The sequence below is a fragment of the Podarcis muralis genome, chromosome 16 (assembly GCF_964188315.1).
Source record: "Podarcis muralis chromosome 16, rPodMur119.hap1.1, whole genome shotgun sequence".
NCBI classification, from domain to species: domain Eukaryota; kingdom Metazoa; phylum Chordata; class Lepidosauria; order Squamata; family Lacertidae; genus Podarcis; species Podarcis muralis.
In genome coordinates this window covers 2,429,716-2,452,539 of record NC_135670.1, presented here as the reverse complement: position 1 = coordinate 2,452,539, position 22,824 = coordinate 2,429,716, and the positions used below count along the sequence as shown (strand labels likewise).

General features: G+C 48.1%; 1 protein-coding gene and 1 non-coding gene across 3 annotated transcripts in view; both read right to left on the bottom strand.

Moving 5' to 3' along the window:
- Positions 1 to 10,712: 10,712 nt before the first annotated feature.
- TRNAE-UUC (transfer RNA glutamic acid (anticodon UUC)) lies at positions 10,713 to 10,784 on the bottom strand. Its single transcript has one exon. It is a non-coding gene; the product is annotated as a tRNA-Glu (tRNA).
- Positions 10,785 to 13,823: 3,039 nt separating this feature from the next.
- Positions 13,824 to 22,824, bottom strand: part of RORC (RAR related orphan receptor C) — a 93,904-nt gene continuing 84,903 nt past the window's right edge. For both annotated transcript variants that reach the window (XM_028710987.2, XM_077920200.1), the window contains 5 exons: positions 21,957 to 22,089; positions 19,583 to 19,690; positions 18,019 to 18,129; positions 17,125 to 17,234; positions 13,824 to 15,644 (listed from right to left, as the gene is read on the bottom strand). In XM_028710987.2, coding sequence (XP_028566820.2) covers positions 15,480 to 15,644; positions 17,125 to 17,234; positions 18,019 to 18,129; positions 19,583 to 19,690; positions 21,957 to 22,089 — 627 coding nt within the window. In that variant the 3' untranslated portion in view covers positions 13,824 to 15,479. The remainder of the gene's footprint in view (positions 15,645 to 17,124; positions 17,235 to 18,018; positions 18,130 to 19,582; positions 19,691 to 21,956; positions 22,090 to 22,824) is intronic.

Below are 22,824 nucleotides of genomic sequence, written 5' to 3'. Positions count from 1 at the left end.
TGAGCACCTAGAAAGGAATGCTGTGATCACCAATAGTCAGCATGGATTTCTGAAAAATAAGTCATGTCAGACTAACCTGATCTCGTTTTTTGACAGAATTACAAGCCTGGTAGATGAAGGGAATGCAGTGGATGTAGTCTACCTTGATTTCAGCAAGGCATTTGACAAGGTGCCCCATGATATTCTTGTAAAGAAGCTGGTAAAATGCGGTCTTGACTATGCTACCACTCAGTGGATTTGTAACTGGCTGACTGACCGAACCCAAAGGGTGCTCATCAATGGTTCCTCTTCATCCTGGAGAAGAGTGACTAGTGGGGTGCCACAGGGTTCTGTCTTGGGCCCGGTCTTATTCAACATCTTTATCAACGACTTGGATGATGGACTCAAGGGCATCCTGATCAAATTTGCAGATGACACCAAACTGGGAGGGGTGACTAACACCCCAGAGGACAGGATCACACTTCAAAACGACCTTGACAGATTAGAGAACTGGGCCAAAACAAACAAGATGAATTTTAACAGGGAGAAATGTAAAGTATTGCACTTGGGCAAAAAAAATGAGAGGCACAAATACAAGATGGGGGACACCTAGCTTGAGAGCAGTACATGTGAAAAGGATCTAGGAGTCTTGGTTGACCACAAACTTGACATGAGCCAACAATGTGACGCGGCAGCTAAAAAAGCCAATGCAATTCTGGGCCTCATCAATAGGAGTATAGCATCTAGATCAAGGGAAGTAATAGTGCCACTGTATTCTGCTCTGGTCAGACCTCACCTGGAGTACTGTGTCCAGTTCTGGGCACCACAGTTCAAGAAGGACACTGACAAACTCGAACGTGTCCAGAGGAGGGCAACCAAAATGGTCAAAGGCCTGGAAACGACGCCTTATGAGGAACAGCTAAGGGAGCTGGGCATGTTTAGCCTGGAGAAGAGGAGGTTAAGGGGTGATATGATAGCCATGTTCAAATATATAAAAGGATGTCACATAGAGGAGGGAGAAAGGTTGTTTTCTGCTGCTCCAGAGACGCGGACACAGAGCAATGGATCCAAACTACAAGAAAGAAGATTCCACCTCAACATTAGGAAGAACTTCCTGACAGTAAGAGCTGTTCGACAGTGGAATTTGCTGCCAAGGAGTGTGGTGGAGTCTCCTTCTTTGGAGGTCTTTAAGCAGAGGCTTGACAACCATATGTCAGGAGTGCTCTGATGGTGTTTCCTGCTTGGCAGGGGGTTGGACTCGATGGCCCTTGTGGTCTCTTCCAACTCTATGATTCTATGATTCTATGATTCTAGGGCGATTGGCGAAAATTTGTGGAATGCTGTATCTGAATAAAAAAAATTGTACACAGTATTTGTGTAGTATTTTTGTACTGTGTACAATTTTGTTTATTCAGATACAGTATTCCACAAATTTTGGAAGATCCTAAGGGCTGGAAGTGAAGAACAGAGATAAAGGAGAATTAAATAACAGAAGAAGTGTCGTTTAGGTGGTGGAAGTCTTTTAAGATATTTTAATTAAGATTTTTATTTTATAATGTATGTAAGTGTAATTCTGGAATTACTCAAAACAAAAAAAATTCCTTCCAGTAGCACCTTAAAGACCAACTAAGTTAGTTCTTGGTATGAGCTTTCGTGTGCATGCACGAAAATGTATCTGAAGAAAGTGTATCTGAAGAAAGGTATCTGAAGAAGTGTGCATGCACACGAAAGCTCATACCAAGAACTAACTTAGTCTTTAAGGTGCTACTGGAAGGAATTTTTTTTGTTTTGACTATGGCAGACCAACACGGCTACCCATCTGCATCTGGAATTACTGTTTATGGAAGACATAATTTTCTTTTTTCTCTCCCCCCCCCCCGTTTTTTCTTATTTTCTATCTTCTTTCACAGTTTATGTTTGGCAATTATGTAAATAATTGTGTTTTTGCAGATATATCTGGAAATTTGTATTATTCAATAAAGTTATATTTTTTTAAAATTTTTACACAATTAAGTTCTTTAGCAGGATTAAGGTAAAAACCAGGGAAGTAACTAATAAATGGAATAACATTGGAAATGCGGTGTTAAAAATTATCATTATAAGAAACATCAAAGGGGTGATGGGAAAGGCCTCTTTCTCTCTCTGTATATATACATATGTGTGTGTTTATTGGGAAGTTATTCGATTTGTACGTCTGTAAAAAAAAATCTAAAATTGGAAAAATATATATAGAGACAAATGAATGAATAAAGTGAAACCTTTGTCTTTCTCCGGGGGGGGGGGGGGGAGGCCAGAACTCGTAGGCATCTCAGGAAGGTGAATGTTGGAAGAGTCAGGACAGGTGGGGGGAAAACAGGTTTCAGCATGCAGCGCAGAGTTAAAGACGGTGGAACTCCTTCCCACAAGACGCAGTGATGGCCAACAAGCCGGATGGCTGTAAAGGACAAATTCACGGAGAAGGAAAGAGCTATACATGGCTACCATTCATATGTGGTGGGATTGTCCATTCATTAATTAATTTTGGAAACAGATTGGTATAGAACTGACAGGAATTGTGGGGAGGAAGGTAGAAATATCTGAATTAATGGTTCTTATTAGCCTGATCGTGAAACTGAGGCTCCACCTCATGAGAAGAGAAGACTCCCTGGAAAAGACCCTGATGCTGGGAAGGATGGAGGGCACAAGGAGAAGGGGAGGACAGAGGACGAGATGGTGGGACAGTGTTCTCGAAGCGACCAGCATGAGGGAGGCAGTGGAAGACAGGAGGGCCTGGCCTGCTCTGGCCCAGGGGGTCACGAAGAGGCGGACATGACTAAACAACTCAACAACAACATTAGCCTGAGTAGCAGCGAGGTTAAAGCGAGTAATTGGGAAAATGCAGAAGAGCTAGGGGTGAACCAATGGAGGAAAAAACAGAATATTATAATTTCAGAAAATCTAAGTGTGAAGATACACAGAATGAAAGGGTTTAAGGTCAGTGAGAAGGAGGAGGGTTGGTTTGAGAAGATGTTGAATTATTTGGGTTGGTTTGAACAATTTGGGGCAATTAAAATCTTAAAAGTTAAATAAACCTTGTGGATGGAGGAGTGTTAATGTATATGGAATTGTACATACGGTCGATTTGAATATTTTATTATTGATTATGTATACTCAGCCGCCGGGGGGGGGGTGTCACTGTTGGGTTTTGGTTGTTAGTAATAATAATAAATAATAATAATAATAATAATAATAATAATAATAATAATAATATGACTACCATTCATCATGACTGTTCTCTGCCTCCACAGTTTTCACATTCCAGTTGCTGGAAACTGTAGGAGAGGAGAGTTGATCTTGAGTTCGAATCCTGATTGCGGGTTTCCCTGAGGGCATCTGGTTGGGCCCCTGGGAGAACAGCAGGTTATTCCCACGTTTTTAGGAAAGAACGAGAAACCTCTGGGGCAGATCCTGAACCCCAAAGGACACGTCAGCCCCAGATGAGCCGCTTCCAACCCCTCTCCTTGTCTCCGCTGAAAATGTAGGAAAAGCTCTGCCGGATCAGGCCAAACGGCAGCGTCCGACTCTCCCAGTGGCCAACCAGATGGCTGTGCAAAGCACCCAGTGCAGGAGCTGAGTTCGCTGGGCTCCCTTCCCCGCTTGGGTTTCCCAACAATTGGTATCCAGTATCACCTTGCCAAGAAAGGTCTGTATAGTTCAAGCTCTGTTTTTCCCAGTAGTGATGTATGGAAGTGAGAGCTGGACCATAAAGAAGGCTGATGGCCGAAGAATTGATGCTTTTGAATTCTGGTGTTGGAGGAGACTCTTGAGAGTCCCATGGACTGCAAGAAGATCAAACCTGTCCATCCTTAAGGAAATCAGCCCTGAGTGCTCACTGGAAGGACAGATCCTGAAGCTGAGGCTCCAAGACTTTGGTCACCTCATGAGAAGAGAAGACTTCCTGGAAAAGACCCTGATGCTGGGGAAAATGGAGGGCACAAGGAGAAGGGGACGACAGAGGACGAGATGGTGGGACAGTGTCCTCAAAGAGACCAGCATGAGTTTGACCAAACTGCGGGAGGCAGTGGAAGACAGGAGGGCCTGGCGTGCTCTGGTCCAGGGGGTCACGAAGAGGCGGACACGACTAAACGACTAAACGACAATAACGTGTGCCCCGTCCTCCCCAAAAAAAGCACTGGATATTCAAAAGCATTGGCTATTCTCCTAGAGTTCTCCATGACATATTGTTGTGAGCAGGGATTTTCAACTCTGACAAATAGAAAAGGTCAGAAAAGACAAAGGCTTCTTTGTGTTGATGAGGAGATGAGAGTTTCTCTGTCTCAAATTAGACCTCATGCAAATGAGATTACGCGGCCAAAGCAAGCTCACACCTCTCATTGAACTTGCAATACATGCTGAAGAGGCTCACTTATAACTATGTTTTGCAAATGATTCATGCTTTAATGTAGCCGTTCTGTTTTATACTTTCGGCATGCCCCATGACCATATTATTAAGTTGTGTTCTGCGTTATAAATCAAGCCATGTTGGGATGGACTGCAAGAAGATCCAACCTCTCCATTCTGAAGGAAATCAGCCCTGAGTGCTCACTGGAAGGACAGATCCTGAAGCTGAGGCTCCAAGACTTTGGCCATCTCATGGGAAGACTCCCTGGAAAAGACCCTGATGTTGGGAAAGATGGAGGGCACAAGGAGAAGGGGATGACAGAGGACGAGATGGTGGGACAGTGTTCTCGAAGCTGCCAGCCTGAGGGAGGCAGTGGAAGACAGGAGGGCCTGGCTTGCTCTGGTCCAGGGGGTCACGAAGAGTTGGGCACGACTAAACGACTAAACAACAACAGCGCCATGCTTTGAACGGAGGCAAGAGAGGCAAAGCGGTTGTGGGAAGGGCCTCATTCCCTGAATGGCAGGAGGTGGGGGAAATAACCTCTCTCTGATGGTGGAGAATAGCTGCCAGGATGTGTCCTCAGCCTAGCGGAGAAACTTAATCAGGCTAATGCGATCACATACAGGCCAGAGACTGAAGGAACAAGGTGTCTGGAGCTTCGTGCGGGGGAAATATGAGATGCTTTCTGCCAAAACCAATCTCCTGATGGCCCCACTTTGGCCGGGGCCCCTGCCCTCTCCCAGCAAAGCAGAGAGAGCCTGCAGAAGACGGGACTGAGGAGAGATGCACAGATCTGCGCTGAACCCACCAAGGAAATAGGACGGCTTCTGAAATTCTCCTCATCTGAAGCTCTCTCCAGATTTGGGGCTTCCAAATTCCTTGGTCTCCTTTCCAAAACAGAATCTGGAGTGTTTGGGTTCTAGGCTTCCAGGCCTCATTGAGGAAAAAGGGGATTTTAAAGCTGTCTCGAGTCGGACAAGAGCTTTCAGGTTTCTAGACCTCATGGAGGAAAAAGAGTTTTCAACTGTGCTGAGCTGAGACCCTGCTTCTCAGAGCTAATTCTTCGCCGGTCTTGCATCAAGCATGGAAATTTCCACATGTTTCCAGGTGCCAAGGTTCCCTTTGGCTGTGAGTGTTTTCGTTTAAGAAATCCCCCTCATTCGGTGGTGCCCATTGCCCATCGCAGACCAGTAGCAGGGGTTTGTCACGATGACCCTGGAGTCTTCCTGGACTACAACTCCCATCACCTGCGACCCTTGGGCCATGCCTGGCCGCTGGGACTGCTGGGAGTTGTAGCGCAACATAATCTGGAGGTCGGAGAAGGCTGGAGTATACCAGTGTAGAGAGGCAGCAGTGGTGTAGTGGTTAGAGTGTCGCTATGAAGCTCCCTGGGTGACCTTGGGCCAGTCTCTTGGCCTAACCTGCCTCACAGGGTTGTTGTGGGGATTAACTGAGGAGGCGCAGAACCGCGTGCGCCACTTTGAGCTCCTTGGAGCAATAAATAAACATTTATTTACAAATAGTCCAAAAGGACATGGGGATCTGAGGCTGAAAAACATTGCCACAGAGTTGGGTAGGCAAACAAAGGCCTGTGGGCCGGATCAGGCCCAACTGCCTTCTAGATTATGTGTAGGCAAACTAAGGCCCGTGGGCCGGATCAGGCCCAACTGCCTTCTAGATTATGTGTAGGCAAATTAAGGCCCGGGGGCCGGATCTGGCCCAATCGCCTTCTAAATCTGGCCCAAGGATGTTCCGGGAATCAGCATGTTTTTACATGAGTAGAATGTGACCTTTTATTTAAAATGCATCTCTGGGTTATTTGTGGGGCATAGGAATTCGTTCAATTCTTTTCTTCCAAAATATAGTCCGGCCCCCCACAAGGTCTGAGGGACAGTGGAGCGGTCCCCTGCTGAAAAAGTTTGCTGACCCCTCGAAGGAGATATGTATTTACTGATCACATGGGTCTTCCTTATTTTATCCTTAACTTTGTGGGTTAGATTAGGCTGAGAGACAGCAGCTGGCCCAAGGTCCATCCCTGTCCTGTCCTTGCCCAGTGTGCCTCCTATGGCCAAGTGAGGCCTAGTCTAACGCTCTAACCACTACACCACACTGCCTCTCAAGAAGGATGGGGTCTCTCTCTCGCACGAGTAGCCATTGCTTCTTGAGTCGGGGCCCAGGACTCCCCAATGGCTAGCCTGCCAAAACTGCTCAGCGATTTGAGACTGAGAAGCGGTGGGCGGCGAAGGGTCAAGCCTCCCTCCCCGCAGAGCTTTCCCCTTCCAGATCCTCCTCCCCAAAGCTGCTTTTGCTACTCATTACGCATGTAACACCTCATCCCACCCGCTAAGCTCAGCCTATTCCGAAGAGGGGGCGGATGTATTTCCCAAATGTGTGCAAGCCTCCGTTCCTAAGTCATCGTTTATTTCTCCGATCTGGCAGGAAACATCCATTTAAGTACGCGGGAGTTTGCGCGGGGGGGTTTGCGTGTGTGTGTGTTTCTGCAGGGAGAGCGGCGTGGGGTGCTGAAGTCGGAGTTAACTTACCACTGTCTGCTGTGGATCTCTCCGCGCTTTTAAAAAAAGCCGGTTAGCATTTGCAGCTGAAGCGCAAGCTCACCCCCTTCTCCCAAATGTCGCGAAAAGCTTCCCACGAAGACTGGAAGCCACCTGGATCTTGGCAGACGGAGCCGGCAGCATCATATTCGCTGTCCGCCTTTTAAAAATAAAAATGAATGAATGAACAACTGGGGAAACGGAAGAGAACTGTGATGCTTTCGGGCTGGAAAATCCCTTCAGACGTGCGGGTCTGGGGAGCCATATTCCGGCAATGGAGTCTGGTCCATGGGGGCAAATGGGACACAGACTTACTAGCCCCCCATGGCCAGCCCCCTTACTCACAACCAGTCCAAGGGGTGCCCCTCCCTGCCAGTAAACCTCCTCTTTTTTCTTAGTCTCAGTGGTGCCCCTTGCAGAAGGATGGGGACAAAGCTAAAATCATTTGGCTCCGCCTCTTGTCGGCTCTGGCTCCGCCTACCGTTTTGGGTCCCCTTTGCCAGCCCCAATGGGCAAAAACCACAGCTGCACCGAAAGAGATTTAGTGGATCTCTGCTGTAAGCCAACAGCTGCCGGGATCAGGAGCCACAATCGTGATTGTAATGAAAATAATTATCGCTTCCAAATTCTGCTCAGAGCAGACCCAGCGAAATTCAGGAATCGAGGTGAGCCGCGCCCATTAACTTCAACAAGTTTACTCTGAGTAGGACCGGCACTGTGGGTACCACCCAAAGCATCCCGCCTCCTAATTTCCCCCCAGAATCAACCCAGCTAATCTTTATATCTGCAACATAGATTCTTTCAAAGCTGTAAATGCCGAGGTGTGTTTAAATGAAAGGCAGCAAAAAGCAAAAGTGAGTTGTGACTGAAATACGGAGTGTGTGTAAATAAATGCAGATGTTCTCCCCCCCTCCACACCCCCGGCTGAAATTTCTCTCTTTCCTCTGGAGTCCCTGCTGTGTCGACTTCCTGATTGGAAGCTTTTCCGGGCAGGGACCTTTCAAGTTTGGGATACGATGGAGCAGAGCTGGTTTGTTTCAAAGCAGCCCCATTCCCAAACCTCACGCGCACGGGTGTTGCCGGCAAGTACCGTAAGCCTGGGATTTACGCGGCACCTAGAGCTGGAAGAGACCCCAAGGTTCATCTAGTCCAGCCCCCTGAAGTGCAGGAATCATGCTTTCATCCTGAATTTAGGAAGCCTGCCTTTGTACTGGAGCAGACCATTGGACTGGTAGCAGCAACAGCTGTTCGCCACGATTCCTTCCTTCCCTCGCCACCGACGGAGGCAGCAGCAAGGACTCGCCAGTGGAGACAAGAGTCTTGCTATTGCGCTCCTCCCACGGGGCATTTGAGAAACCATGACTCCGGACCAGATGGATCCAGAAGGGCTCTTACGCCCAGGTCACCTTCTGCCCCCAATCCCCCCCCCCACCAAACCGGTTCCAAACCGGGAATCCCAGGACAGGACCGTGAGAGCGCTCTTCGCGCAAAGGCGATGCGCAAACCAGGTTCATGGTTTTGCAAACCTCTCTCATCCTCTTCCTTCCTCCTTGAGCTTTCCAAAAGGTCCAAAAAGCACACAAGCCGCTTTCTCCCGTGGCAAAAAGGACCGAGCCGCTTGCTGATATCCCCACCCCACCCCTTTTAAAAATCTGCTCCGGTCTCTCCAAGGGAGCGAGCAGGGCGGCTTACCTGGAACGTGCTTCGGGGAGACACAACAAGGCTTCTCTCTGCCCAATGATGTCTCATGTGTGTCTCTTTCCCTGCCTCTCTCTCTCTCTCTCTCTCCCCCCGCTTCGCCACCTCCCTCTCTCTCTCCCCCCTCCCTCCGCCAGCCACGTGGATGTCATTTTGCCAAGGGAATGTTCCATCCCAGAGTTTCTTCTCTGTGCTGAACAACTCAGCGCAGACGGCGGCGTCGAAACAGCCAAAGCCACCATCGTTCCAAGACCTGACGAAAAGAGGAGAAGCGAAAGAGAGTTAATTGCTGGCACCCATCTGTCTCGGGAGACAATGGAGAACGGTGCCTTTGGGGGCGAAGCCAAACTGTTGGAGAGTTACAGCGCCTGCTGTGGCCGTAGAGAAGAATACGGGGAGGGAGATGTTTTGTTGCAGCTGGGGCAGGTGAAGGTGCCTGACACCTGTTCGCTGCTGCAGGTGCCCCATGGCGTTTCTTCTCTCTGCCCTCCTCCCAGAGGTCATTCCTCCTCTGGTCACCACTATAGATGCACAACCTGTCTGTCTGACTCCAGGCACGGCAGTCGGTCATCTGCAAGGGATTCCCACACGGTGGGGTTGATGTTGCAGACGTCTTTGTAGCGCAGATTTGGTCCGACAACCAGTCTGGTGCCTGAAGCCAGCTCCCAGTAGAGCACGTCAATAATAATAATAATAATAATAATAATAATAATAATAATTAATAATAATTTATTTATACCCCGCCCATCTGGCTGAGTTTCCCCAGCCACTCTGGGCGGCTTCCAATTGAGTGTTAAAAACAATACAGCATTAAATATTAAAAACTTCCCTAAACAGGGCTGCCTTCAGATGTCTTTTAAAGAGAAGATAGCTGCTTATTTCCTTTACATCTGAAGGGAGGGTGTTCCACAGGGCGGGTGCCACCACCGAGAAGGCCCTCTGTCTGGTTCCCTGTAACCTCACTTGCAATGAGGGAACCGCCAGAAGGCCCTCGGAGCTGGACCTCAGTGTCTGGGCAGAACGATGGGGGTGGAGACGCTCCTTCAGGTATACTGGTCCGAGGCCGTTTAGGGTTTTAAAAGTCAACAACAACACTTTGAATTGTGCTTGGAAACGTACTGGGAGCCAATGCAGATCTCTCAGGACCGGTGTTATGTGGTCCGGTGGCCACTCCCAGTCACCAGTCTAGCTGCCACATTCTGGATTAATCCAATTAATCCTTGGGGATCCTGCCGTCTTCCATTCTGTGCACATGGCCAAGCCAGCGTAGACATAGTGGGATGTGAAACACAAGAGCACTCAAGTACAACATTCCTAGAATGAACATGTTTACATATGGGGAGGAATGTTTGTCCAGCCAGCAGGTAAGCTTCCTGTTTCCTTCTGGGTTGGGACAGACTTCCTCTGCATGGGACTAGAGGTGGGCGTGGCCTCACCTGTGCAGGTAACGACAAAAGCACAGGGCAGGGCAGCCATCTCTCTCTTTTTGACGACATGCATCGAAGAAGCAACATCTGCTTAGCCAAAGATGCTCTCTTGGCCTCCAGCCAAGAGAGGACAAAGGGACTGTCTCTTTATGGGATAGTTTCCAGGTGTATGTTACTTTTCTAAGATAAGCCTGCCTTCTGGGATCCAGTTGTGAACAGAATGTGAGTACAGTGGTACCTCGGGTTACATACACTTCAGGTTACATACGCTTCAGGTTACAGAATCCACTAACCCAGAAATAGTAAAGGTAAAGGTACCCCTGCCCGTACGGGCCAGTCTTGCCAGACTCTAGGGTTGTGCGCCCATTTCACTTAAGAGGCCGGGAGCCAGCGCTGTCCACAGACACTTCCGGATCACGTGGCCAGCGTGACAAAGCTGCATCTGATGAGCCAGCGCAGCACATGGAACGCCGTTTACCTTCCCACTGGTAAGCGGTCCCTATTTATCTACTTGCACCCGGGGGTGCTTTCGAACTGCTAGGTTGGCAGGCGCTGGGACCGAACGACGGGAGCGCACCCCGCCGCGGGGATTCGAACCGCCGACCATACAATCGGCAAGTCCTAGGCGCTGAGGTTTTATCCACAGCGCCACCCGTGTCCCCAAAGAGATTGCCATTCCCATACCGGGAGTCGAACCCGGGCCGCCTGGGTGAAAACCAGGAATCCTAACCGCTAGACCATATGGGAGAAAATACCAGAAAAACCCCAGAAATAGTACCTCAGAAATAGTGCTTCAGGATGAGAACAGAAATTGTGCTCTGGTGGCGCAGCAGCAGCGGGAGGCCCCATTAGCTAAAGTGGTGCTTCAGGTTAAGAACAGTTTCAGGTTAAGAACGGACCTCCGGAACAAATTAAGTACTTAACCCGAGGTACCACTGTAAACTCTTTTTATACTATTATAGAAGACTGTGCTATGTCTTATCTTTTATGAGGGAATAAGGGGAAAATATCAGAACAGTTATTATAGAGCCTTTAGTGAGCCTGAGCAAATGCATCCGCTGTGAGTTTATAAAGAGGAATGTTACTCTGCTAAATTGTGAACTTGTTCACACAAGTTGGAAAGGCTATAATCAAACAATGTATCCTCTCCTGAATCCTTGAACATTCCCACAGACATCGCTGAGAGAGCAGTGCGATCGTGTTGGGGATGTGGGCTTAGCAGAGAGCATCTTTCTTTGAGACTCTGTCCTGCCCAAAATCTTCCTGACACAGTGAATGTGGAAGCTGTTGATGTGTTGCTCCTGGAGGGTTCAAGTTCCCCATGTCTCATGACCACAAAGCAGCGTGCTCAACATGCAAGCCTGCTAGACCTTCACCTTGGTATTGGTCGCTAAGCATCACATTCTACGAGACCCTTTTGGAGAGGCGAGCCATTGCTGTAGCTGCCTTGCCAATACAGTGGTACCTTAGGGGGCACAGGATATTGGACATGACATTGAACTTGCTGACTGGGAGCAGTTATGGACCACCGGTGTTAAATTCACGGCATGTAATGCCTTAAGAGAAAACATTATGAAAATGATCTATAGGTGGTACATGACTCCTGCTAAGTTAGCGAAGATTTATCATTTGCCCAATAACAAATGTTGGAAATGTAATGAAACGGAGGGAACCTTCTACCACCTTTGGTGGACCTGCCCGAAGATTAAGGCTTTCTGGGAAATGATCTATAATGAAATTAAGAAAGTCCTTAAGAGAACCTTTTCCAAGAAACCAGAAGCTTTTCTCTTGGGTATGGTGGGCCAAATGGTGCCGAGGAAGGATAAGACATTTTTTATGTATGCCACAACAGCAGCAAGAATTCTTCTAGCAAAGTATTGGAAGACACAAGAACTACCCACGTTGGAAGAATGGCAGACGAAGGTGATTGACTACATGGGACTGGCAGAGATGACTGGCAGAATTCGAGACCGGGGGAAGGAGGCGGTGGAAGAAGATTGGAACAAATTTAAAACGTATCTTAAAAACTGTTGTAATCTGGATGAAAATTAGGGGTCAGGGAGATAAGAAACAAAGAAGTACAGCTGTTACTAATAAGTTAAGGAAGTTAAATACACGAAATGAGTAAAATATGTTTATGACTAAAGGGTTGCTGGAAAAAATTGAAATAAGGATGCAGAAAAGGGGTGGTATGGGGAGGTCCATTTTATGTTTGTTTATGTTTTTGTTGTGTTTTTTTCTACTTATGGAAAATTAATAAAAAATTATTATATATATAAAAAATACAGTTGTACCTTAGGTTACATACGCTTCAGGTTACAGACGCTTCAGGTTACAGACTCCGCTAACCCAGAAAGAGTGCTTCAGGTTAAGAACTTTGCTTCAGGATGAGAACAGAAATCGTGCTCCGGTGGCGCGGCAGCAGCAGGAGGCCCCATTAGCTAAAGTGGTGCTTCAGGTTAAGAACAGTTTCAGGTTAAGTACGGACCTCTGGAACGAATTAAGTACTACACCTGAGGTACCACTGTACACTTGTCCAGCTCAGCATCGATGGAGAGGTTGCTGGTTACGGTGGAGCCCAGGTAGACAAAATCACCTACGTGTGTGGTCACCCATTCTGAGTGCATGGCCATTCAAATGATGTGTGTGTGCGCCATGTAAGTGGTGCGTGGCAGGGCTTACCTGCTCCCTCCCTGCCACATTTTATTTTATTCAAGTTGGTGCCCCTCTGGAAAGCCCAACAGATGTTTCCCCATTATGGCTGCCAGGCCAGGTACACCCCACTTGCTGAGACTTCAGGACCCAAACCTGAGACCTAGGTGATGTGCCCCTCTCAGCACTGAGCTCAGGAGACGGAGGTTAATTGGGAAAGTGGAGGCGGTGGTTGTGGTGGAGGGCACACCCCGCAGAAAGCTATGCAATGATTTGCAGAGATGGAAGTTAATTGGGAGCAGAGGAGGGCTGACACCCCCCCCCCCGACAGTCTTATGCAGTAATTTGCATTCTGCCAGCCTGAAGCTTAGAATCATGGTGAAATAAATAAACTCCATCGGGTTCTGTGGGACTTAGGCCACAACCCCACTTTAAAAAGCCATGGTTTCCTACAAAGAACCCTGGGGGCTGTAGGTTGTGTTTTTTTAAGGGCGCTGAGAGTTGCTAGGAGACTCCCGTATTCCCCACAGAGAGGTACAATATCCATTTTACAGGGGACTCTGGGGAATGTAGCACTAGCACCTCTCGGCACCCTGAACAAACTACAGCTCCCAAAATTCTTTAGGGGAAGCCGCAAAGGTTTAAAGCGGTGTTGTGGTGCTTCAAATGTGTGCTGTAAATTTGGCCCTTCTCACTCTCTTGCACATTCTGAATTTATTGTTATTCACGTTCAATACTGTATTTTATGCTGTTGTTTGTTGCATCAATTAAGTGTTTTAAATCTGTTGTTAGCCGCCCTGAGCCCGGTTTTTTGAACCGAGAAGGGCGGGGTATAAATAAATTATTATTATTATTATTAGTAGTAGTAGTAGTAGTAGTAGTAGTAGTAGTAATAGTAATAGTAATAGTATGGAAATATACCCATTTCAGAAATAAGCCATGGCAATCCCTGTGATGTTTGTCACCAGCAGAACTTTTTAAAAATAAAATTCAGAGAGGTTTTGGGACACACACACACACACACACACACACACACACACACACACACACCAAGAGTCCAACAACAAAGGGCCGCAGATCAGATGAAGGGAACACATCGAACAAGGGAACACATGGCCAAAAAAGGGAGGCTGGTGCTTTCACTTTGCTTTTATTTTTGCTTTCTGACCTCTCACGTAATTTAATCCGCCGATCCAAACTCATACAACAAACTGACTAAGCGTACTTTAACTGAGAGACAGTCCTAACGAAAGATAGAAGGAAAAGGTCGGTTTGCATCACCCAGTGGTAACAGTTTCCCCCTTCTCAACCCCGTTCCGGAAGAAGAGACAAGGGATTTCCCACACGCCCACCCGCCCCCCCATTTCTGTGCAAATTACAATTCCCATAATTTGTTGAGGCAAATGTTAAACTGGTACAAGACTGATAAAAGTTTTGAAGTGCAGGTGTGGTTTGGGGTGAAGGAAAGCTGTGAGGGGCTGGTTAAGCAAGACTGGAAGTTGCTGCTGCTGGTGGTGAGGAAGCTACAGAAAAATGTGACTTGGTTAATTCAAGTCAAGTTTTGCAGCTATTCCCCTCCTTCCTGGGCTATCCAGTCCCGATCCAGCCTCAGTTTCCATTTATGTTGGTGTCCTACAAACACAACAGTCCCTTCTGTGCTTAAGCCACACAGGAGGTCTCTCCCCAGCCAGCCTGACCTCCTCACTTCCCTCACAGAAACCGCACAACCTGTCGACATCCTTCCGTCGACCGTTTTGTGCCCAATCTTCTTTTAAGCACAGAAGGAGCGTGGCAGAAGGTGGCATGGGCTTCGCGAGACATTTGACGTGAGGTAACCCCAGGCAACTACTCCGGTTCATCGGGAAACTGCTTGGGCAAAAGTTACCCAAAAGCATTTGGGTTTGGCGCATATGTGCCAATATTCCCCCCCCCCTTTCGCTTTAAAAGAAAGCGAAAGCAGCAGGATATGAGGTTTGGGGGGCGTTGTTGGTTTTTGGAAGTTGCTGGTGAGTTAGAATCTAAACCGAGAGGTCAGTCTGTGTGTGCGACACACACGCACAATGAGAGAAAAAGACAAGAGACTCTTTCGTTATCAAATACAGAAGCGGACAGACACTGAAAAATAGAGATCTATCTTATAGAACCACATTTGTCCACTATATATATATATATATATTATTATTTCTTAAAAACTTGGTTTCAAGAAAAAACAAAAAACAGAACAGCTTGGTTGAGTCTTGTGCCATTAGGCAGCAAAAATGAGGTATTTCTTGGCTACCTAAGTCGGCCATTTTGGCCAGGGCGTTACAACGTGGGCAGCTAATTGGACTTTGCCCCTCCAGTGAGACTTCGTCACGGCGAGAGCTTCCTCACGCTAGGAGTGCTGTTTGTCCACAAGACCCTCCCCTTACTTAATACTTTTAAGCTTCCACAGCGGTAGGCTTCTGAATGCTTTCCAAAGCGGCTCTCACACACGTTGCCTAGTCCCTCAGCCCCGTGGTTTCCTCTGAGGGGGTAGTGTGGGCTCGCTCCGTGCTTATCCAGGGACGAAGAGATGCGGTCGAGGTTGCGTACCAAAGCTGGCGTCAGAAGTGGGGATCTTTCGAGCACAAAACCCAGGCGTTCCGCTCCAGCTGCTCTGCTCCGTTTTGGGCAGGCAAAGATGGCAGCAAGATTGTTTTGGTCTTGGTTACCACCTCCTGCCCCTTCCCGCTCTGGCGCCGGTTGCAGAGGAGAAGCTGGAGAAAGGCAGAGAGAGAGAGGGTCCTCGCCCTGCTGGGAGCGGGGGGATTATTCCCCTGCTGTTCCCTGTAGAGGGTCGCAGTCTGCACTGAAGAGCTCTTTGTACAGGGGCGGGAAGACGGCGTGGACAATGATAGGGTACATCTGGCGGAAGGAACGGAGCTTCTCCACATGCTGGCAGCAGAGGCTTCGAAGCTTCCCTTTGGGGGGCAACTGTCGGAAGCGAGAAGAAAGAGAGAGAGATTACATATATCTTCCTATATACATAACAATGTAAGGCTGTCGTCACATGCTGCAGTCTGCGCAGCTGGCAAAAGGTGGCCACATCAACTCCAGCGTGACGACAGAATGGCAGGCAGGCAGGCAGGCAAATGGGCAAAGAGGGAGAGGTTGATATATCTTCCTATAGACATAAAAATGTAAGGCTGTCGTCATGCTGCAGTCTGCGTGGCTGGCAAAAGGGGGCCACATCAACTCCAGCATGACGACAGAATGGCAGGCAGGCAGGCAAGCGGGCAAAGTCACTTCTGAGCTAGGGAGGAGGTGGGGTGGGGGTTTCACGCCCCTCCCCACACTCACGGGGGCTGGCTTTCTGCCCTCGCGATAACAGGGGAATCCTCGGACGCGTCATTCCCCTGGCCAGCCAATCGACTGGCCTGGGAGGCGTGGCCCACCCTATTTAGGGCTGGCGCGGCCGAGGATTTCCCTCTTTCCCGCGCCTCAGCTGATCCAGTTTTCCCACCCCTCCCACCCTTTAGCTAGGCTTTCCGATTTTGCTATGGGCTTCGGTTGGTCGCCGTCAAGGGGCCTGGTAGGAATTTTTCCAATTGGCAGATTGGCACCAGCCACTTGGTTTTCACCTACCTCGTAGCAAATCGTCACAACTCCCCGGTATTGGTAGTTAGGCATTGGTAGGGGTATTGTTATGCAGATGAAGGGGGGAAAGGAAGCGCCATCACCTTCCCCCAAAGCAAAGGGTAGTCCGGTAAAGGATTACGGGGTGTGTGGCCTTGTCCTAAGCCTATGGAGGTGTGGGCCCACGGCACGCCCCGAGCGGTGACCCCGGGGTACCTCCTAGCTGATGTGCGTCAGCGGGACTCCCCCTGCTGGTGGTTAACCCTTACCAGTCTTCAAGCAAGCAGGCTTGAGCCGGTTAGTTGATAGGACCAATGCCTAAGCCAATACCTCTCAAATCCTGCAATCAATAAAGTTTTGGCCTAATTTGACCCATTAACTCAAATTCTTGTGTCTCGTGTCTTTATTTCTGAGGGGGGAGGCGGGAAAGCCACGCAAAGAGGGAGAGGTTGATATATCTTGCTATAGACATAAAAATGTAAGGCTGTCATCATGCTGCAGTCTGCGCAGCCGGCAAAAGGTGGCCATATCAACTCCAGCATGACGACAGAATGGCAGGCAGGCAGGCAGGCAGGCAAGCGGGCAAAGAGGGAGAGGTTGATATATCTTCCTATAGACATAAAATGTAAGATTGTCGTCATGCTGCAGTCTGTGTAGCTGCCAATAGGTGGCAGCATCAACTCCAGCGTGATAATAGAACAGCCCGCAAGCAGGCAGGGCAAGCAGTACAGGTAGCTGGTGATCTAGGCAAGGTGTTTAACGGAGGGAGAGGAGGTGCTTAAGACAGGGGGAGGGTCTCTCTCTCTCGCACCCAGCAAAGTCCCCAGCAGACACGCACCTTGGCCAGGATTCCTTCCCGGTGGTTCTTCCGCAACATGTGCCTGAAGGCCAACTCCAGATTGTTCTGCAGACGCTCCACCTTGCTCTTCTCTTGCAACCAGGGACGATCTGCAAAGAAGGACAAAAGCTTGGAAAGAGTCCATTGTGGCTGTTGGGAAAGTTGGCCGACTTACAATTCACCTGGGGTGAGCAGTGAACCGACTGCAAGCGACACCTGACCTCTTTCGAACAGGCAGATCAACTGGCTGTTCAAAGCAAACATCAACATTTGTGGTGAGGAACCTCAGTCCTGGGGGCTGGATAAGGCCCTCCAGGGCTCTTTACCCGGCTCTCAGGACTCTCCCAGACCACCCCCACCACTGGATTTTCTCAGTGCCCCTCTCCATTGCGGATAAGTATAATCACTGGGTTGAGATCAAACCACTTGGTCTGACCTCTCTGTTATATTTAAGGGGCGGTGAGTTTCTTAGCTCTGCTGGAACTTTAGGGTCCCCACTCTTCCGTGGGGGGTTTCTCAGGGGTGCGCCAAGCCCTGGCGGCACCCTCAAGCCCTATTTTGCCGGGACCGTGTAATCATTTAATCGGACGACACGGAGCTCACCGCCATTAACCTCCTGCAGCAGACCGGAAGTGACCTCTCTGGTATATTTAAGGCAGCTACATAAGGCAGTATAGGTAGGATTGTAAGTAAACTACAACTCCCAGGATCCTTTGGGGGCAAAGTAGGGGGAAGAAAGTGCTAGTGTAGCAAAAAGATTACAGCACAGACTTCCCCACCGGGGCATGATGGGAGCTGAAGTCAGGTGGCCCCTCCCAGCCACAAGGATCCCGCCCTCTGCCACCTCCAGCGACTTCCTCAAACACGGCGCAGGATTAATTGGCAGCCTCTTACTTGAGTTAATAAGCACCAGTGCTGTGAAGAGGGCCATTTCGTTCTCAGAGAAGTGCAGAGCGCAGAGACTGTGAGCGAAGTCGAAGATGGAGTTGATCAACTCGTTGCATCCTGGAGGTGGAAGATGGGGAGACTTGGATCAGTGACAACAGCAAAAAGGTAATCAACCTATTTATTAGTGTGTTCATATCTCTATTTATTTATTTAGGTTCCAAAGCTTTAATAAAGCAGAACTTTCTTCAAAACAGCCATATAACAATAGTGATACGTTCAAATAGTTGCATAAAACCATCTTCTTAGAAATGTAAAATCCAAACAGAACTGAAATCAAAGTGCTTTCTCTCCATGCAGCCTGCATCTCCACAGAGAGAAGCATCACAGAGAGAAGCACAAGGCGGCTTGAGAACAAAGACAACTGCCGCAAAATGGAGATTTGCAGCTGAATACCCCTCCCATGTAATCTAAGTTAAACACCACATGAGAGAGCAGCAGAGATACATTCTCAGTTAATTATCAGCCTGTTTGGCGCTCAGGGGACACGGGTGGCGCTGCAGTCTAAACCACAGAGCCTAGGACTTGCCGATCAGAAGGTTGGCAGTTCGAATCCCCACGACGGGGTGAGCTCCCGTTGCTCACTCCCTGCTCCTGCCAACCTAGCAGTTCGAAAGCACGTCAAAGTGCAAGTAGATAAATAGGTACCGCTCCGGCGGGAAGGTAAACGATGTTTCCGTGTGCTGCTCTGGTTTGCTAGAAGCGGCTTAGTTATGCTGGCCACATGACCCGGAAGCTGTACGCCGGCTCCCTCGGCCAATAAAGTGAGATGAGCGCCGCAACCCCAGAGTCAGCCACGACTGGACCTAAAGGTCAGGGGTACTTTTACCTTTACTTTATCTCTATTTATTTATTTAGGTTCCAAAGCTTTAATAAAGCAGAACCTTCTTCAAAACAGCCTTACAACAATAGCGATACGTTCAAATAGTTGCACAAAATCATGTGCTTGTCCAAGCACAGGTACATCTTCATAGAAATGCACAATTACTCCAAACAGAACTGAAATCAAAGTTCTTTCTCTCCATGCAGCCTGCAGCTCCACAGAGAGAAGCATCAGCACAAGGCGGCTTGAGAACAAAGACAACTCCCGCAAAATGGAGATTTGCAGCTGAATACCCTCCCATGTAATCTAAGTTAAACACCACATGGGAGAGTAGCAGAGATACATTCTCAGTTAGTTATCAGCCTGTTTGGTGCTCAGAGACCTTCACTTAGCATTAATGGACATTTTCCTTTTTTGGGGGTGTGTGTGTTCATATCTCACCTTTCCCTGCCCATGGTGGCAAATACGTGGGTCTCTCCACCCCCTCATTAACTCCCCACAACAAACCTGCGAGGTAGGCCAAGCTGAGAGCTCAAAGCACGACTTGCTCCACCCTGGCAACCCCCTCCTCCAAAGACTTATTCCACTTTCCTCAACTTCGCTTCGACGGCCCAACTATCAGCCTTGGGAGCCATCGTGGGCTCGTCCTTTTTTTAGGCTATCGTCTTGAGATGACGGTCGCCATCGTACCGAGGGATTTGAAGAGCTCTGGGCCGGCGTATTTCCCTTCAAAGAAGACCGTCCGGTTCTCGGAATTGAAGGCACGGCACATCCTCACCAGAACTACTTCCATGGCACCTGGCGGGGCGGAAGCAAAACGGAAATAAAGACTTAAAAGGCAAGGATGAAGCAAAACTAGGAAGGTGCAGACTGTTGTCTCAAAACCTGCCTCGCCTTTTTCAGGGTGGGTGGGGAGATAGTGGGGACTCCAACACCTCATTCCCAGGACTAGAGTGGGAAGAGACCCCCCCCCCCAAAAGCAAGTATCATCTAAGGGTGGCCCTAGCGGACACCCAGTTTTTCATTCCTCCAACCTGGTTCACCAGTTTGAGATTTTAATAAATATATTCACCGAATCAGCTTCCCTAAACTGTAAAAAAGCTATTGCAGATTGCGATTCTTCCTGTAATCTTTCTAAATCTGCAATTTTAACATTTTCAATCTCTAATACCCTTTTTTGCAAACCTGCAACTTCTGTTTTAACCTCTTGGAGGTCTTTGCGCAAAATTCCAAAGTCTTTTTTAAATTCCTGGAGACAGTGCTCTGACCTCAATTGCAAGACTGCAAACCCGGCTTAATATCTTTCATAAATTCCAAAATTTGCTCTTGGAAAGTCTGATCTTTGGAGGCTTTTCTTGTCTGTAATTTAAAATTTAAAAAAATATCTTCACCAAATCAGGTCAGCATATTAATGTTTGCCTTTCTCCTTGCCCAACATAGTATGTTTTCAAGCAATTTAATACTACAACACACTGCAACACATTATTTTTGCAAATATACCCATTTTTAATCCAAACTTCCCCCCCAATACATTGGGCTTGCATCCATCATTTGTCCTCCTCAGAGTGGGCTCATTGAACATGGTCCCAATCATTTCAGTGGGTCTACTCCTGAGTAAAACTGTGTTGGAGACCACCAATTTGCAGGGTGTGCAGGTGCGCGTTGTTTAACTACGCTGCAAAATTCAGAGAGCTGCGAATTTCCGAGAGCGGCTGTAAAAGTGCTATCTTCTCAGAAATTGGGTAGGATTGTGTACAGAATGAATGGGATATTTCTCCCACCCTGGGTGCCAGCAGTAAAAAGGCAGATAAAGAGAGTCAGGAAAGCGGTGACTTGGAAGAAGCACAAACGCCACCTCCTTAGCCCTCAGACGTGAGCTGGGATGGCTCAGTCAGTACAGCAGGAGACTCTTAATCTCAAGGTTGCGGGTTCGAATCCCAGGTTGGGCGAAAGATTCCTGCATTGCATGGGGTTGGACTAGATGACCCTCGTGGTCTCTTCCAAATCTACAATTCTAGGATTCTATGACCGTTGCCATAGCAGGAACTCAAAACTCATCTCAGACTTGGGCCTAAATCCTCAGCTCTCTCCCCAAAGGAAAATGAAATTTCGCTGCCTCTCGCTGCTTCCTCCTCGTTTTCCTAATGTTTTAGCCAGAAGGCAGAAATTTAACCAAGAAGGAGCCAGGCTAGATTCTCTTGGGAGGGAAATGCTGCTGGGAAATGATTTACAATGAGATGAAAAAAATGTTGAAATATACATTTATTAAGAAACTAGAAGTGTTTTTACTTGGCATTGTAGGAGATGATATAAATAGAAAGGAATGGAAGTTGTTCTTATATGCAATGACTGCAGCAAGAATACTATTGGCACAAAATAGGAAGCAAGAAGAATTACCGACGAAAGAAGAATTGGAGGATGAAAATGATGGACTATGCAGAATTAGGTAAACTAACAGGAAGGATTCAAAACCTGCGGGACCAGAGATTCTCAGAAGACCAGAGTAAATTTACGGACTATTTGAAAAGCAATTGTGATGAACACATTACGCTAGTAGGATTGCAAGAAGTTTTGTAAAGTGAATTATTAGAAATATTGCAAGGGGGAAAAAAGATAATGAGGAGAATTATTAGTTAAAGATATTTAAAGGTGATATGAAATTAAGCAGTGCATAATAAGTGATAAGTACGGAAAATCATCAGAGGTGTTGACGGAAGTCCAAAAAATATTGTATAAGTTCTGTTGTATGAATGTTAATTAATATGTTAAAAATTAATGAAAATGTATATAAAAAAATAGATTCTCTTGGGAGGGGATTCCACAATCTGGGAGCAGCCACAGAAAAGGCTCTCTTCCCTGTGTCTGTCTGTGATATTGATGGGACCGAGATATGAGGATTTTAAGCTCCTGGGCAGGTATGTATCAGGAGATGAGACCTTGCAGATAGCCTGGGCCAAAGCCACATGGACTCTCCCCTCTCTTTCTCAGCTGATTTCGCTCCCTAAAATGTCCACCGACTACAGAAGCCTAACTGCGACCTGCCCAAAGAAGCTCCGTTCCTCACCCGCTTTGAGGAGCACGATCTGGTCGTTTTGGCACAGGTCCATGAAGCTGTCCATGCGCTTGGCGAACTCCACCACGTACTGGATGGCCTCGGTGATGCGGCAGGCGCAGCGCTCCCACATCTCTTCCATGGACTGGAAGGAGAGAGAGAGAGAGAGAGATTGGGGTGGGAGGGAAAACCCAGTATAGTGAGAGGAACAAGCCAGCAGTAAATCACAGTGAGCAAGCTGGAGTTAACTCTTGATTGGCAAAACAGGATCGGCGCCGGAGTGTCAGGCCTTGTGAGCACAGCAACTCGTCTCCGGCAGGTCTTGCCCCCACAAAGCAGTTGTCGAGACTGAAGGTGCCCACCTTGCCACAGTCCTCTCCTCTCTAGAATTTCCCCAAAGCAATCTGAGACTATACCAGCATGTCTGCCTTTGCTCCTCTCTCTGCATGCCTCTACTGGTCCTGGGAGACCAGGAGAGAGGGGAGCTTGTCTCAGGCAGAGGGAGAGACACCCGTGACTCTTCACCAGCCAGACTCATCTCTGCCTCTTGGCCTCCCTCCTCTCCTGCTTCTGATTCTGGACTTTTCTCTCGGTCTAGTAGACCAGAAGGAGCGTCTCCACCTCCATCGTTCTGCCCGGACACCGAGGTCCAGCGCTGAGGGCCTTCTGGCAGTTCCCTCCCTGTGAGAAGCCAAGGGAACCAGGCAGAGGACCTTCTCAGTGGTGGCGCCCGCCCTGTGGAACGCCCTCCCACCAGATGTCAAAGAGAACAACAACTACCAGACTTTTAGAAGACATCTGAAGGCAGCCCTGTTCAGGGAAGTTTTTAATGTTTAATAGGTTATTGTATTTTAATATTCTGTTGGAAACCGCAGAGAGT